This window comes from Ammodytes marinus (genome assembly GCF_949987685.1).
Source record: "Ammodytes marinus genome assembly, chromosome: 6".
In the NCBI taxonomy this organism is placed as follows: Eukaryota; Metazoa; Chordata; class Actinopteri; order Uranoscopiformes; family Ammodytidae; genus Ammodytes; species Ammodytes marinus.
In genome coordinates, this window is record NC_137235.1 from 11,374,145 (window position 1) to 11,390,666 (window position 16,522).

The window sequence follows — 16,522 nt, forward strand, 5'->3', positions numbered from 1 at the left end:
AATATCTTAAGATTTCATCATGTTTAGCAGGAATTTATATTCAACGCAGCTCTGGAAGAAACTCAAACTAATTTTAACAGATTTCTAAAAAAAATACTGAAGACTACTATGTTTCTCTTTCAGTTCCTATTCTGCATTGCTCTTGAAATGCAGTGTGAAGTCACACACAAACACAACTTATGGACACATGAACTCCTGGATAGATAGACACACAGTGGCATAGAGTCCAAAACATGCATGAGAATTCCTATAAATCATATCAACCAGCGGTACTCAACCTTTGTTTTTTTTTAAATATACATTGGGATCCTATTAATATGAATATCTTCTTGTGTCTCCTTGTTACAGTTTGGATGTTTATAAGTTGAGAGCGGTTCATTTAAATGTTTTTAGAGGAACGGAAAGTTAACAGAGTATTCCTCCAGAAATGTCTAAAACATAACCAAACTCGGTTCCTACCTGTGCGATAACATCACCACCCACTAAATGCATCTCAAGATTTTCACGTGGCTTTGTTTACTGTGTCCAGCAGGGTTACTATTATCATTATTATTGAGTGCTCTGCAGACCAAATTGCCCCTCTGGGACATTAGGGTAAGATGTTAATGAAATCAGTGCATACACAAAAACAACAGTCAGGGACTGACATCGTTTTCAAGCTGAAATCTCTGTCTAATTATTTAGGATTTAACGTCTAAAAAGTACAAATATGACAATGGATTCCTTACTTGTTTGTGTGCGCTGTTGCGTCGTGTTTTTTTCATACTTAGGTGAGATTTAGAGGACCCTTCCCACACCATGCTCCTTCCGCCTCTTTAATTAATGAAAGTCTGCTGTTATTGCAGGTTCTCACACCACATGGTGCCCGGCCCCCCGGGTCCCCACGCCACAGGGATCCCCCACCCGGCCATCGTCAACCCACAGGTCAAACATGAGCCTCTGCATGAAACAGACATCATGCACATGTGAGTCCTGCAAACACAAAACACCTCCATCAAACACTCACACTTTTTTGCTTGGTGTCCTCCCTGTCACACCCTCTATCGACAGTTACTACATAGAGAAACTGCATACTTCCAGGTATTGGTCCTGTCCACCACTACAGTAGTCCGCTGCTGAACAAACCCTCTGTCGGAGCCTTGTTCTCATTCCCTTGATGTGAGCAGATAAGCAGCGAAGGCCCGCTTGCTGTACTGATAACAGGCCTATGCTTCATTTGGCCTCAGGGATCGCAACGCACTTAGCCAGCAACAGATACAGGTCCTAGATTAGTGCTCGGATGAACTGAATTCACATCCCCAGTGTGCGCAGTGGGAAGTGCTGTGAGCGCCCTGAAGTGGTTATCACTGATATTTCCATTATTCATGGCCATCATTCCAGCGCCAAGACTGTGCTCGTATTAAAGAGGTTGTTAGAAAGTAAATCGGGATTGGGAGCCGAGTGTCTTCTGAGTGTGCGTTTGGTTTTAAGCGATTGCCAATGTGCTGTGGACAAGAAGGTTTGGTTGCCATTACTGGTGAAGTAATCTCTCTGCTTGAAGGGCTGCGACTGTGTGCAACTGCACATGATTAAAGAGGCAGGGGGCCCACAGCGCGGTCACCCCTCTCACGCCGCCTCCCCATTGGCTGAGAGCAACCAGACCCCGCCGCTTTTGTCGCCATTGCGGCACCACAATTTCACTCTTCTTTTGCTTTGCTCTTTCATCCTCTCATTTTCCTCTTCTTTACCTTCCTCCGTGTACCAGCGTTGATGTTGGTTTTTTCCCCCCCTCTCATAGGAAACCCCAGCATGAACAGAGAAAGGAGCAGGAGCCCAAAAGACCGCACATCAAGAAGCCGCTAAACGCGTTCATGCTGTACATGAAAGAGATGCGTGCCAATGTGGTCGCAGAGTGCACGCTGAAGGAGAGCGCTGCCATCAATCAGATCCTAGGACGGAGGGTAGGTGCACCCATCTCATTCTCTTTGTCACTGTAGTTTATCTGTTTTGATTTAGTCAAATCATCCAGAGATGGCCATGGCTCTAATGAGGCTGTATGGACTCCATTCCCAGGCCCAATTAGTTTTAAAAAGTACAAAGATTCCATTAACATACAGTTTTCTTTTATGAACTAGTCGTGATTATTGTCATGACGATTGCCCCAGCCAATTACGTGCCGTTTCTGCAGCACAGATACGGACTGCCTATCTAACTGACATTTAATCAAATTGGCTTTAATAAAATATGCCTGGTTAATGGCACGGTTGGAAATGACAAAATTTGTTCCTTTTTGAGGATGGGGAAAAGAGTGGAACCACATAGCCATGTTAAAAGCCTTAACGAATAGGCCTAGCGGTTGAGGCAGCCAGCCACAGCAAAGCCTAGTTTGTGGCCTGCATAGGGTAATTGCTCGCTGACATAGTTTGAATAAAAAGCGCCGCTAAATTGGAACCAGTGTTTTGATTTGAAATCAAAGTTTTGTTCCCCCTCCTCTTCTCACCCTCTCTCTCTCTCACTCGTATGCATGTTAATCTCTTCATCATGTTGTCCCCCTTCTTCTTTGTCTCTCTTTTATCCCCCTTTTTTATTCTACACCAAACGTTTTGAAGTTTAAAAGATCTTTTCTTTTTTTATATACCAAAACACCAGCACACTTCTCTATGCAGGGAACCATGCAACTGCATGCCAATAATTGACAGTATGCTATTTTTTCCCCTAATCTCCTTTGTACTGAAACAGTGGCATGCGTTATCTCGGGAAGAGCAAGCTAAGTATTATGAGTTAGCCCGCAAGGAACGGCAGCTCCACATGCAGCTCTACCCAGGCTGGTCCGCTCGAGACAACTATGTAAGTATCAACAGAACAGATTGACAGAGGTGCGTGCGTGCGTGTGTGTGTGTTTATTTTATGTTGTTTGTTCATGTCAGCGTTGCATGACTTGTTCTTTGAATGGCACACAATAATGGCACACATGTTTATTCACACTAGTCGGCCCCATGGTAATGGCGTCAATTTGTGGACCCTTTGTTACAGCCTGAAGTGCAATTTATAACACTGGGATCCACCGTTCTATTAACATCCACACTAAAATGGATTGTAGTACCATGGACATTATTATTGCCACAGTGAGTGAAAACTGCCTGGTAATTGTAATGCCAGTCTTTGATGTTTTCCATATCAGCATGGAGCTTTGGATGTAAAAAGCACCTGTTCCACTGTGCTGATGAGGCTGGATCGCACACGCAGCATTCAGCACAGCAACCTTTGCTCCCTCTAGCTGCCCAATTTTGTTTGTGAATGTGGGAGGTTGAGCTGGATTAAGGTGTGTGTGTGTGTTTGTGTGTGTGTGTGTGTGTGTGTGTGTGTATGTATCTGCTGTTGTCAGAACTGTCTCCGTGTGTGTATGAGTCTGTGAGAGAGAGAGAGCGCACCAGCCTTTATTAAAAGTGTGGCTCCGGCACTCACATTCACTCCACCACTGAAGTGCTTTGTGGTGTTTATCTGCCTCCCCTCGGACACCGGCAGCATCCCTCCTCCTTCTGCCTCCACTGCTCCACTGCCAAACTGCCTCGCTGAGAGGGGAGGGGGTTTCTCAGCTCTGCTCCCTGTGAAACACAGCACAGTGCAAGATACATAATAGCAGCTAGTGACAGTTAGCCCAGTTTCCATTTGATTTCCAGCTTTGTTTCTACAACCATATTTGATAGGTAGGGGGTAGAGGAATAAGAAAAAGGGAATGGCTTTCTAATTGGCATGCCAAATAGATAAACGGAATCTAATATATTTAGTAAAAAATGACTTTACAAGTACATTTTGTATTTGTGTGAGCCCTATCTTCACAAAGCAAATATTCAGCTGTGAACAGGAGGCCCATCACTGCCTGGAAACTCCCAAAATAGGTAACGGGCTGGCATAGAGAGCGTGTAGCGTTCATAGTTTTAGCTGTGTACCCCCTCTCTCTCATCCTCCTTCATGTAGTCTCTCTTCTTCCCTGTCTGCCGCAGCAGTAGAAGGCAGATTAGCTCATGAATAAGTGGATTAGCAGACTTTGCAGCAGGAAACCAAAGTGCTGCTCATATTTGACTAGAGCGACTCCACACTGCTATCTATACCTATAGTCCCCCCCTGGGGATTTAGCATAAGGTATAAATCCCACCACCACACTGGAAAAAAGAAGAGTGGGGCTCTTCACAGTCATTGAGCTAGACTAGCCTAACTCACAGTGAGCCTTTTTAATAGCACTTCATGTTAATATGTGTCATTAGAGGGATTTCAATAGCAGGGGGGGAATGACACAGACTGGTCACAAAAGCAGGACAAGCTACTTCTATTGGGTTAGGATGGTCCCAACTCCTCCCAAAAAAAGGCCAAAAATGATAGAAAGGAAGCCGTTTAAAAGGCAGTTGAAAGCAGGCAGAGTACACTTAGCATCACTCAGTCCGTCCCTCTCAGCGTGGCAGCTTGCGGTGGAGTCCGGAGTCCAAGGGATGCTGGTCGGATGGCCAGCAGGGGATGAGTGAACATGGCAGTCAGCAGCAGGTTACCAGAGTGGTCTAGTGAGCGTGAGTGCTGGAGCCACACTTTATGTGTTCCTCTTCTATATTTTTTAGGGAAAGAAGAAGAAGCGGAAGAGGGAGAAGATGCAAGAATCGGCCCCAGGTAAGCAACAGCCCCCAGCAGCCGCTTCCTTTCTTTTGTCTGTTGCATCTTAAAGTCGTGAGTTAACGCCATCTTTCCATAGACTACACGTCATCTTCTATACTGCCACATCTTTACTAAAGCACACTCTCTGTTAAGTTGTATAACCAACAACTGATCATCCTGTAAAGGTATACACAAACTACACTAATGTCACCTACAAACCTCATTCTGGCTTTGGTAGGCTGGCTTGATTCGGAGTGCTGGCATAGCCCGCCACACACTTTTCCTTCTAGACTTCCTTTGCATACATCCCTCCATCCATTTCTCCCCATCTTCACATATTACACCAACTTTGGGATTAGTCTGTCCATTCTATATGACTACTTTTCCGATTCCGAGGCTTTTTCCCCTATTTGTTTGCCTGCTGCACTACAGTATGTCTTTCTGCTGACCTTGTTTAGCCGCGCTTATGAGCCTCCTCTCAGCGCTGCAACTCTAATCCATTGAGAATTACATTTTAAGTAAAATGTCACTATATTTTTGGGTCTGTACACTGTGTAGGCCAAATGGACGGTTAAGAGCTATGCCGCCATGATACCTAAAACATTCATTAAAAAAGATGCAATTTTCTGCAGGTACAGGCCAGAGAATGAAAACGGCGTACATCTGAGAAAAATGGTAAGACAAATACCCCTATATCTCCTCCCTGTGTGACCAGTTCAATATATGTCAAGTATTTTTTTTAAACTGCTAAACACTGACTCAAGAGTGTGTACTCACAGACTAATCCTAAAAAGGTCCACCCTATCCTCACCATAGTCATTGTGTCGATGGTGTTAAGGCCTGAAGAGGGATTGTGCTTTGTGTGTGGAGTTTGTTCAATGGCCTCAGCACAATGGGCATTGGATTTTCTCCGCGTGTATGCAAACATGCGTGCGTGCGTGCGTGCGTGCGTGTGTGTGTGTGTGTGTGTGTGTGTGTGTGTGTGCCTAACCAGTCAATTGAATGTTTTTGTATGCTAAACACTGGTTGGATGGGAGGTCAGATCTGTTGTGTCAGCAGGGTATGGCTTACTCTTCTTCCATCATGCATTAGAAACATTTTCAAATACCTTTTTTTTTTTCTTTTTTTTAAATGATTGCTTAATAAATCAGACCGCTCAGCCACATTTGAAAACAGTTTTACTTGCCAAAAACGTTAATTTTTTTTTACTTCTGGTATAGGTAAATACAGTAAACTCATACACTACATGTGTTGTCCCTCTGCATCTTAATAAAGCATAACAGCATTCGGCAGGAACTTAATGAGATGCTATACCTTAATAAGATTTCACGGTATCTGGGGTTTCATGGTGCCTATAATGACTTCATAACAAAGGCACTCTGCGGGGTTTTTTTCTCTCTTTTTCAACGTGAATATGTTGAGATATATTGATTCAGATGAAATGTTACCAAACTGTCTTTTTTTTCTGTCATAAAAAGGATTAATGGTCACGAGATGTGTCAAAGGCATCTCTCTATCTTCTCCCTTCCAGTCTTCCTTACTCTCTCTGGATCTTTTTTGCCTTTGCACCTCTCTCCCAGTGAGCAGTGAGAGACGGGCAGATGTGACAAATCTGGTTCTAGCGTCAAAATCACCCCGGCCAGACAAAGGTTTTTTCCACTTGATCGATTCCTGACCCAGTAGCTCCCTATGAACTCAAAATTGGGCTGCTTTTCTTTTCTCTCTCTCTCTTTTTCACCGCAGCCGGTTTTCAAAGTGCAGGGAAAGAGAGCGCTAAAAGCACTTTATCTCTGATCCAATAATTAGCAGCGCCTAGCCGCAGCGGGATGGACACCCTTGCTGATTCTCAGTGACAGCCTTAAACTAATATGCATAATACCAAGGATACTGCCACAACTCCCCAATCCCTCAATTTATGCAGATCCCAAAGAGCTGGATTGAGGTTAGCTTGGTGTAGACGCCAAAACACATCTTTAAATGAGCTCGTTTGTCTATTTCTATTCATCTGCCCTAGCCTCTACCCCATCTGTCTCCCCTCACATATGGAAAATCTGAAAGGAAATTTGTTAATGAGGGAAATTTGAAACCACAATTGGAACACCTTTTTTGTATGAAGGTTCAAACATAGTTAGCTCCATTTAGATTGTTTTCTTATTAGCGCCTGTATGGTCGTAATGAAGATGTTCAGCATGACAAAGTGAAATGCTTCAGTCTTGGTAGATTTTATGAAGGGAGATTCGATTTAATACATGTCCTTCATATTAACATAATTTATGGCTTCTGCCGAGTTCTTCTGACTGTGAGTCAACCCAGGAGTTGAGTCGTTGAGCAGTGTTAAAATGGCTCGAGGTCGGTTCTTTGTTGTCTTTAGCATGTCAAACACTGGGTCCGCCAGTCAGCTGGCTCTCACCACAGTGAACAGCACTCTGAGAGGTCAGTACTCTTGACTATGTGAAATTACGGTTTTCCTATCACTTGACAGCCGTGACTCATCCCACTTTTTTAGTATTTTTTACTTAAACTGACAGGAAGTGTGCCGTTTTACTCTTCCTTATCTCACTGTACCTACACCCTTTTTCAATTAGTTCCTCTCTTTCTAGCATCCTCTCGCACTGTTAGCCTTTTGTCGGACTAAGGTCTGCTGATCTGCTTTTTTTTAAGATATTTTTTGGCACTTTTCATGCTTTATTGATAGTTTGAAGAGACAGAGGTGAAATGGGGCAGAGAGGGGAGTGACATGCAGAGAACGACCGCAGGCGGGAATCGAACCCGGGTCTGCTGCTGGGCCCGGCCCAGGGGGGGGGACGCCCTACCAACTGAGCTAAGGGCGCCCATTCAGAGCCTTTTTGAGATGGTTATCTGTCTGAGACACGGATGTATCCTCGAGCCTTTCTGCCGTTTCAGCCACTGCACATTTATTTTACTCTTAACAAAGGCCCTTAAAGGTCACATACAGTCATATGAAAAAGTTTGGGAACCCCTCTCAGCCGGCATTATAATTGACTCTGCTTTCACAAAAAAAAGATAAAAGTGGTATGTCTTTAATTTACTAGGAACAGCTAAGTACTGGGAAGTTTTCCAAACAAAGATTTTTTGAAAACCAGTATTTAGTTTTATTAAATAAAATAAAATGTGAAAAACTGGCTGTGCAAAAATATAGGAACCCTTGTGGTTTTGTTGATTTTAATGCCTGTAACAGCATGTAAAACTGATGACTTTAAACACAAAGTTGGTTGGATTATGTTGTTAAGCCTTGAACCTCATATAAAGGTCTGTTTAATCATGAGAAAATGTATTTTAGGTGCCTAAATGCAAGTTGCACTTCTCTTTGACTCTCTGCTGAAGTGAGACAGAATGGGATCATCAAAACAGCTCCCAAAAGATCTGAAAAACAAAGATTGTTCATTGTCATGGTTTAGGGGAAGGCTACAAGAAGCTTTCCCAAAGGTTTCAATTGTCAATTTCGACTGTAGGGAACGTTGTCAGGAAATGGAAGGACACAGGCATAGTGGCAGTTAAACCCAGGCATGGCAGACCAAGAAAAAAACAGGAGCGACATAGGTGGAGGATTGTGAGAATGGTTGCACACAACCCACAGATCACCTCCAAAGACCTGCAAGAACATCTGGCTGCAGATTGTGTATCTGTACATCGTTCAACAATTCAGCGCAATTTGCAGCAAAACAAGTGCTTTTTATAAAGACCAAATAACTTAATTTTTGTCTCATCAGTCCAAAGCATTTTCTTCCAATATGAAGCTGGCTTGTCTAAATGAGCTTTTGCATACTCCATGCAACTGTATCTGTGGCGTGGGCGCAGAAAGGGCTTCCTTCTCATCACCCGGCCATACAGATGTTTTGGTGCAAATTGCACTGAATTGTAGAACCATGTACAGATACACAATCTGCAGCCAGATGTTCTTGCAGGTCTTTGGAGGTGATCTTTGGGTTGTGTGCAACCATTCTCACAATCCGCCGCATATGCCGCTCTTGTACTTTTCTTGGTCTGCTAGACCTGGGTTTAACTGCAACTGTGCCTGTGTCCTTCCATTCCCTGACAACGTTCCTTACAGTAGAAATTGACAATTGAAACCTTTGGGAAAGCTTCTTGTAGCCTTCCCCTAAACCATGACAATGAATAATCTTTGTTTTTAAGATCTTTTGGGAGCTGTTTTGATGATCGCATTCTGTCTCACTTCTGCAGAGAGTCAAAGAGAAGTAGAACTTGCATGTAGGCACCTAAAATACTTTTTATCATGATTAAACAGACCTTTATATGAGGTTCAAGGCTTAACAACATAATCCAACCAATTTTGTGTTCTCAGTCCTCAGTTTTACATGCTGTTACAGGCATTAAAATCAGCAAGACCACAAGGGTTCCCATATTTTTGCACAGCCAGTTTTTCACATTTTATTTAATTTAATAAAACTAAATACTGCTTTTCAAAAAATCTTTGTTTGGAAAACATCCCAGTACTTAGCTGTTCCTGGTAAATGAAAGACATACCACTTTTATCTTTTTTGTGTGAAAGCAGAGTCAATTATAATGCCGGCTGAGAGGGGTTCCCAAACTTTTTCATATGACTGTATTATGCTAAATGCACTTTTTAAATGTGTTCTAACATATCCATGGGTCCACAGTGTGCCTAGAGACTGCCAAAATATTTAAAAAAATAACACTCTCCTTTTCTCACAATCCCCCTTTCTGAAACCCCCACCCCTCCCCCCCAATATACTCCAGTCAGAATTCTCCCAGTTTCTGACCTCACAAACTGGAAAGCCAGAAGCTTCCACTGTGCAGCCCACACCCCTATTTTTTATTGGTCCACGGCCCTGACAGACAGAGGGCGAGGCGTATCTGGCTTCGCTTCCGGACAGGGGGCGGGGGGAGCTCAAAGATTGTATATTTACGAGGGGAGCTGCAGCTCCTTTTTTTTTAAAATAGGCCATTGTTGGATTAGCTGAACATCAGCATAGTACAATAAATTATCTGAAAGTTTTTTTCAGCAAACAATTAAAGAAAAACGTATTAGGGCCCACTAAGACCATATAATATGGTGTATAATAGAACCGAAAAGTGTATAATATGGGAGCTTTAAAAGAAATCTGGCTAGCGGGGACACTTGCAAGCCCCCATAGAACTGTATGCGAGTCATCTCACTGAGGGAATCATGAGGGTGCACTTTTATTGACAAGCAAAATGGACGTCTTCACAAGTCTACGTTCACTTGAGTATTGCCTAATGCTTTACTTTTCATAAAGTCTGGTAAATGCAGTTTGAGGGTCATTTCTTACCAGTTGTTCTGGTCCTGAAACATGAAAGAAAGTGTTCAAGCATGAGCTTTGGTGGCTACCTTCTCTCCTCCTCTCTTTTGCCCCAGCTCCACTCCCTCGGATGTGTGCAGCCTGAAGTCAGCTGTCAAAAGACTTTTTAATGAGCTGCATGCGTGTATGCGTGCGTGTTTGCAAGAAAAATCCCTCATTCTCTCGACTTCTGAGTTTACCAAATCTCACTTAACTGCTGCTCATCCTTCAGTCTCCATCCCTCATTTCTTTCCTTTTTCTCTCACTCTTTTTTAAATGTGTTGCATCCTCCCTCTCTCTGTCACACTCAAGCACGCACATCTGAGCAGCCAGCCACACACTCCGGCTGCAATTAGGCAAGATTCGGCGTCTGCCTCTATTTCCCGAGTCGTTTCAATTTGGCACCGAGCCTCGAGGCCACTGCGGCACAGCCCAGTGCCTCCACACACACCCCGCCTTATTAGTGACCTGGGATAATTGGGGAAGGAATCGGAATCACAAAACTGACTCTGGGTCTCGCTCTGAGCAGCGCAGAGGAGAAGAGATGAGAGGATGTTTTTCAAAACTGTCCTTAAAACTGTAAGGGGGCTACTGTTTCCTTTTGGTAGCAAATAGAATTTGAAATGTTAAATGTGCACTGTCCTCTCGGTCCGTCACTCCCCCTGACCTCCACAAAGCCCACTCTGTGAAGAAAAATGACTCTCAGCACGTGGTATGGACCTCCAGAGGAGGCACTATGTCAAACTCAATGTAATTTTAAGTACGCATTTGTGGTTTTAGCTTAGAAGTACAAATCAGTGATGTCTTACATTGGTCTGGCAGCCCTATTTGAGAATGAAAACATTAAGAGGTGAGGTAGGCCTATAACCCTCTCAAAGGCCTTTGTTTACATGTGAAAATGCGGCTATAGTGCTCCCATTGTTTAGACTGGGGCTTGAAATTTGTTTTGATTGAGTCACGGGCCTATTGTGATGCGGTTTGGCCAGCTGCAGTAACAGTATGAGGGTCCAGTCTCTCAGCTTTTTGTGATGTCTTCTCTACTTCCTCTCTCTCTCTGTCTCTCCCCCTCTCAGCCTCACCCCCGCGGCTCCTTGAGGCATTGCAGCCCTTTCTTTCCTCCGGGAGAGGCAGAGATATGTGACCTTTTTATTAAAACGCTCCCCTCGTGAGAGGCTTAGGCCTCCAGGTATCACGGGGGCCACAGACAGGAAGGGGGGCTGGAGGAAGCAGTATTTATTTTTATGCAACTGCTGTCAGTCTGGCCATTGTTAAAGGAGGCAAAACCTCACCATCGTTTTCTCCCCCTTTTCCTCTTTTTCCTACTCCTATCGTCTGTCCTGACGGAGCATATGAGTGGCGGCAGAGGCCTTTGAAGCGAGACCACAGCAGAGGGAGCAGTTATTGTGCCGGCTCTTTGAATGTGCAGCTACACCCCCTCTCCCCCCATCCCCCAGCCTGCATAGGCTCCTACTGAGCTGTGCGGGGGCACACGGCCAGACTTGAGCTGGCCGGGCCCCCCAGTGATGCCGCCTCAGATGTGGGCAACGCCTCCAACTACCGCCCCCACACCCTCCCATACTCCCCCTAGTCTCACCCACACATGCCTGAGGTTTGGAGTTTTGGTGACTTCCCCCCCACCCTCCCCCTTTTCCCCTTTTGACCACAATTGGACCCCACCCTTTCCTTCTCTGCAATATTTAAAACAGACACATTCTTCCATCGTTGTTTCTCTACACACTTCTGACTGACTTGTTACTTTCTGATTGCTCCTGTGAAAAAAATACAGCATCCCCTGAGCCCTAAAAAAAATCAAAGGTTTTCCTTTTTTTTTTAAGGGGGGGGATTTCTTTTTATGTTGAATGGCTCAGAGCCGAAGAAAGTGCTGACACTGCAGAGGGTTTTGTTTAAAATATTGCTTTGTCTTCCAGGTGCTTTTTTTATTGGCTTGCTCTCTGTATTTTCCCTTTTGTCTTTAAGATCAGCACCACCACAAATGTATAGAGAGGAAGCTCCTTTTTGAAAAGGTGTCACCAAAGCCAGCTGTGCCATCCAGGGCCAAGGCCACTAAATGTGTGGACAGTTACTTTTTAAAGGTGAAAGTCTGCTGGTCCGAGCCTGACGGAAATGATCTAATAAGATGATGTAACAAAGGGTTGGCTAAGGTTGAAGAAAAAAGGCCAACGGTTTAATTTTTAATCTACTTTTTGACATTTGAAAGATGCTGTGAGAAGTGCTGGTTCTGTCTTTGTCAGAACCAATGACACACCTCAGTGATGATTCCTCTACTTCATCAACCATTGGGGCAGATGGTTTGCAAAGAAAGTGCCAACAACATGGGCTATCTTTTTTTATAAGCTGTCCAATTGGGCAAGACATATCTGCAGTCTGACAATCGGACAGGTTGGTTACAAACCCTCAGGTGAGCTAAACTGAAAAAGTATGATTATGACTCAAGCTGTCAATCGATCACAGTTCACAGAGCAATGTCCTTGTTCAACCTAATGTGCATAATGCAGCTTTCAGTACAACGACAGATAATTACTTACATTTTCAGGTGAGTTCATTTTCAGTTATACTCCCAAATAAAGTGACAAAAATAAATCTGACTTGTTCACAACCTGTCACATCATCAGACTGCACACTCGCTCTTTCCGTCTTCTTTTTAGCGATGTCACCATATTCCCACATCCTAACAATTAACTTGGTGACTTTAATGTTAGAATAACTGCTAGAAATTATGGCCATGTCGTAATCAACCTGATTCGTCTTTTAAGATGACTCCGACACGTCTTTCTTTACCCTTCAGTCTTTCCTCTTGTTTCTCCACATCTCCCCTCTTCCCTCTGCCATGGTAAAGTCTGCGCCTCAGCCTGTGCTGGAGACACCTCTCTCCACTTGGCTTATTTTTAGAGTAATTTGTCGGCGGTGTTTTCCTTTTTAATGGCACCAAAAAAAACCCCAGAGCTGTGTGTAGGGGTGGGGGAGAGAAAAGGAGCAGGGGAGGTGGGTGGGTTTAGAGGTTAGGGGGCTATAAGGCAGGCGGGCCCCAGCTGCGGGCGCTTTGATTTGGCCTGGGAGGTGAAAGCGCCGATTGAGACGCGAGGCCGTGCCAGTTATCTTAACCTCCCACACTTCAAAAGCTGGGCGAGAGCTTGTCCGACTCCTTCCCCCATCCCTCCTCCCTCCCTGCGTCGCGCAGAGGGAAAGGAATTGGGGGGAGAGAGAGAAGGGGGAGACTAAACCTTTGCTAGCCCTCGGAACAGAGGAGCGTTTCATTTCCTGCAAAAAAAAAGTCCAGCCGGCATTCCTGAGCACTGTGGAGGGAGGTGAGGGAGGGAGGGAGAGGAGGGGTCAAGTTGCTCCTGAATCCCAGTGTTTGTGTCGGCCGGACCTTGTGAAGAGCTGGCCCAGTGCCCCCTGCAACCAACCGCCACGCAAGTACACCCCCCCGCTGCTGCTACCACCACCAATTCTTTTTTGAAACTTGCGCACGCACACACACTTCTCACCCGCAGCCCCTCAGGCCTCTTCCCCCGGCAGGAAGGCCAGCGCTTTTCATGTCTGCGGTGGGGGAAGGAAAAATGCTCCCCAGGAAACAGGGTGCAGCGCCGGGCGTGCGGGCGGGCTTTGAGATCCTGGGATGAAAAGAGTGAGGGCGGCGGAGGTAAATAAAAGCGACAGGGGCTCTCTCTTTCTCTCCGAGCGCTCTGCTCCTTTCAGTTTCTGCTTCATGCCGCTCGGGGTCAGCTCTCCTCTGGAGAGGTGGCCTCAGTCCTTTTCCCTTTTATCCACATGTGGTAAAGCAGTCTGCAGGGTGGTGTGTGTGTGTGTGTGTGTGTGTGTGCGCGTGTGTGTGTGTGTGTGTGTGCGTGTGCGTGTGCGTGTGTGTGTGTGTGTGTGTGTGTGTGAAGACTTTAGTGTGTTAAGATGCAGCGAGCAGCAGGGCTCAGCTGACTTCTCTCCTACAAAAACACACTCTTGGCTTTGCCACAAGGGAAAAGCAAACTAATACCGTTTCTTTTCCTTTTCTCGTCTTCACAAAACATCCCATCTTTTTAGTCGCAGGAGGCATCCATCCACCTCTGTCTCTGCCGCTCCACTTTGATCACACATTCTATTTGATGCTGCTCGGGTCTAAAATAACTCTCCTTGGCTTGTCAATAACTGAAGCTACCTCTGTTATGTTAGCTCAGGCCCAGATCACAAGAGGGAAAAGAACACTTTTTTTCAGCTTGACAAACAATTTCCCTGTCAGGGAAAAGTGCCAGATTCACGGGCCGTCATGTGAAGTGCTTTGAACAGTCGGGTAACATGTTTTACTCAGTAGTGCCAATCTGCACCTGAACCTCGTCTGAGTCTCATTTTTCCCAACGTAGTTCCACCAACTCGGTCACTGTGGTGCTCATCCTGTGCGGAGAGCGTATTCCTCGACCTGTTTTTCCCCCACGGCCCACCTGCGGCGGCAGCCTTAAATGTCATCCAGAAGCTCCACAATGGGCTGCTGGCCCTGAGAGAGCCAGAGGAGGAAAGAGTCGGTCAGGGGAGGGCAAAGAAGAGCGGAGTGCTGCCAGCTGGGTCACGGCAACCCCCATGTTAGACCAGATCAAAGGCAGACCGGCCCACATCCTGTCACTGACCTATAACCCCCTCTCTGTAGTTCAGCGCTTTGCTCAACACTGCTGCAAAGGCTCTTATTCAATCAGCTGTAACACTAGGAAGAAAAAAAAGATTAACTATGTAGATGGTCATGGCGAGGTTTTTGTCCCTCCCTGAACCGGAGAAGCATGCTTGCATGGTGAGACACTTTCGAGTCATTCTGACTCATGTTGACATGTCTGGTTTTGGTTTATGTGAATGCGAACAGTGTTTTGGTGTGGGTTACTAATGTGTTTTTAATATCTCCCCCCCCCCTCTCCTCACTAAGAAGAAGCAGCTATGCTTTTTGTGTGTGGGTGTGTCTACAGATGCAGTTAATTAATCGTTAACGCAGTTGATTGATCGATCGTTTTTTTTTCTTACCGTCTTTGTTTTGTTTGTTCTTTTTTTTCTTTTCAGTAGGAAAACGTAGCAATTTCTCCACATGCAAAGCGAAGGCAGCAGCTACGGGCCCTCTGCTAGAGATGGAGGCCTGCTAGATTCCATGAAGACCCTTAAATCTCCAAACTGAAGCCTCCAGTTCCTCAGAGGACCCCCCCCCCTTCACCCGTCCAACCCCATGTAACCCCCTACCCCCTTTCCTCCAGCACAGTCACATGTTGTTGCCACCACCACCACTACCAAAAACACTTCACTGTTTGACTCTCCTCCCTCTGTGAAGGTGCCTGCTGTTGAGACACTGAACTGAACAAGACAATCACTATAAGTAGGAGCACCATCACGCAAACCACGTCCTTGCACCCAAAAATCATTAACTCGATGTCTGTGTTTTGTCAGTTTCCCTTTTTACTATCAGCTTTACTGCAATCCAAGGCACTGCACTGATCAACAATAACAACAGCAGCAATTTTGATGTTCACACAAACTTCTCCACTGCACCGCCCAAACACCTGTTTCCAACTTACTGTAATTTATTTGTCACCTCGGTTCCTTTGTATAGTTCATTAGACCGACATTTACTCCCTCAACACCCCCACCCCTCTTTCTCCCTCACTCTTCCTGGATTTTTGAGACCATTTTGGGGTTTCGCCCGACCGACCAAACACCTCTTTTTAGACTGCACTAAGGAAGACGGAGGGATCTCATCTCGTCTAAGCAACGTCCCTCAAGACGCCATTTTAGTTTGATGCTGACCAGTTGGTGCAAAAAAGGATCAACATTTGATTTGCTTTTTTAATTTCAAACTGAGTTTTATTTTGAATGCTTTTTTTGTATCTTGAAGCTTCTTTTGTTAAAATTTCTTTGTGTATATTTTAGTGTTTTTCCTTTCTTTTAAATATTGTTTTTTTTATATATATATAGTGGTATATATGAAAAATAAGCTTTGGACACAGGAAAGCCATTTTTCTTGTTGAAGCGTCTTGCAGAAAATTTAAAGTTAAGGCTTATTTTGATAACTATTTGTAACAAATAGTGACCTCGAGTCTTGCTCAGATGTAAAATAATGCTCAGTATGTGTACTTTTTAAAACTGTCAGGATATGTCAATTTTCTTGGTATTTTTTCAGGCAACATTAGGACAAAGGCGAGAGTGGATAGCTCAGAGGCCTATATTTTATTGTTCTAAAACATGACAAATGAAGCAGATATATATATTTACCCCAGCACTTGGCAGTCTTTCTTTTATTGCAATGGACCTTTGTCTTTTTTCTCTGGTAGCTAATAGTGTGGTCTTTAGCCATGTTGTTTATTCCATGCAAGCATCTCTGTAACATTTTGATTTTATTGCTCTATTTTAGTATTACTTGATGAATTCCTTTTTTTATTATCATATTTTGGGTCACTGTCATCTTGGTGTGGCATTTTGCTTCCCAAGTGGTCATATTTGAACTGTTTCAACATGTTTTTTTTTGTCCTTGTTTGTTTTGTAAGAAAAATAAAAAAGGCACCATTGGCTCATTTGATTACTTTATGAAAAGACCAGAGCTATAAGTGCCAGAT

General features: G+C 44.5%; 1 protein-coding gene across 4 annotated transcripts in view; it reads left to right on the top strand.

Annotated features, from left to right (window-relative positions):
* Positions 1-16,477, top strand: part of lef1 (lymphoid enhancer-binding factor 1) — a 44,063-nt gene extending 27,586 nt beyond the window's left edge. The window contains exons 6-11 of one of the 4 annotated variants that reach the window (XM_080030180.1): positions 846-965; positions 1,778-1,940; positions 2,719-2,826; positions 4,590-4,638; positions 5,256-5,298; positions 14,982-16,477. In XM_080030180.1, the coding sequence (XP_079886306.1) occupies positions 846-965; positions 1,778-1,940; positions 2,719-2,826; positions 4,590-4,638; positions 5,256-5,290 (475 nt within the window). In that variant the 3' untranslated portion in view covers positions 5,291-5,298; positions 14,982-16,477. The remainder of the gene's footprint in view (positions 1-845; positions 966-1,777; positions 1,941-2,718; positions 2,827-4,589; positions 4,639-5,255; positions 5,299-14,981) is intronic. The other 3 variants (XM_080030181.1, XM_080030182.1, XM_080030183.1) reach the window with 3 other exon arrangements.
* The last annotated feature ends 45 nt before the right edge of the window (positions 16,478-16,522 follow it).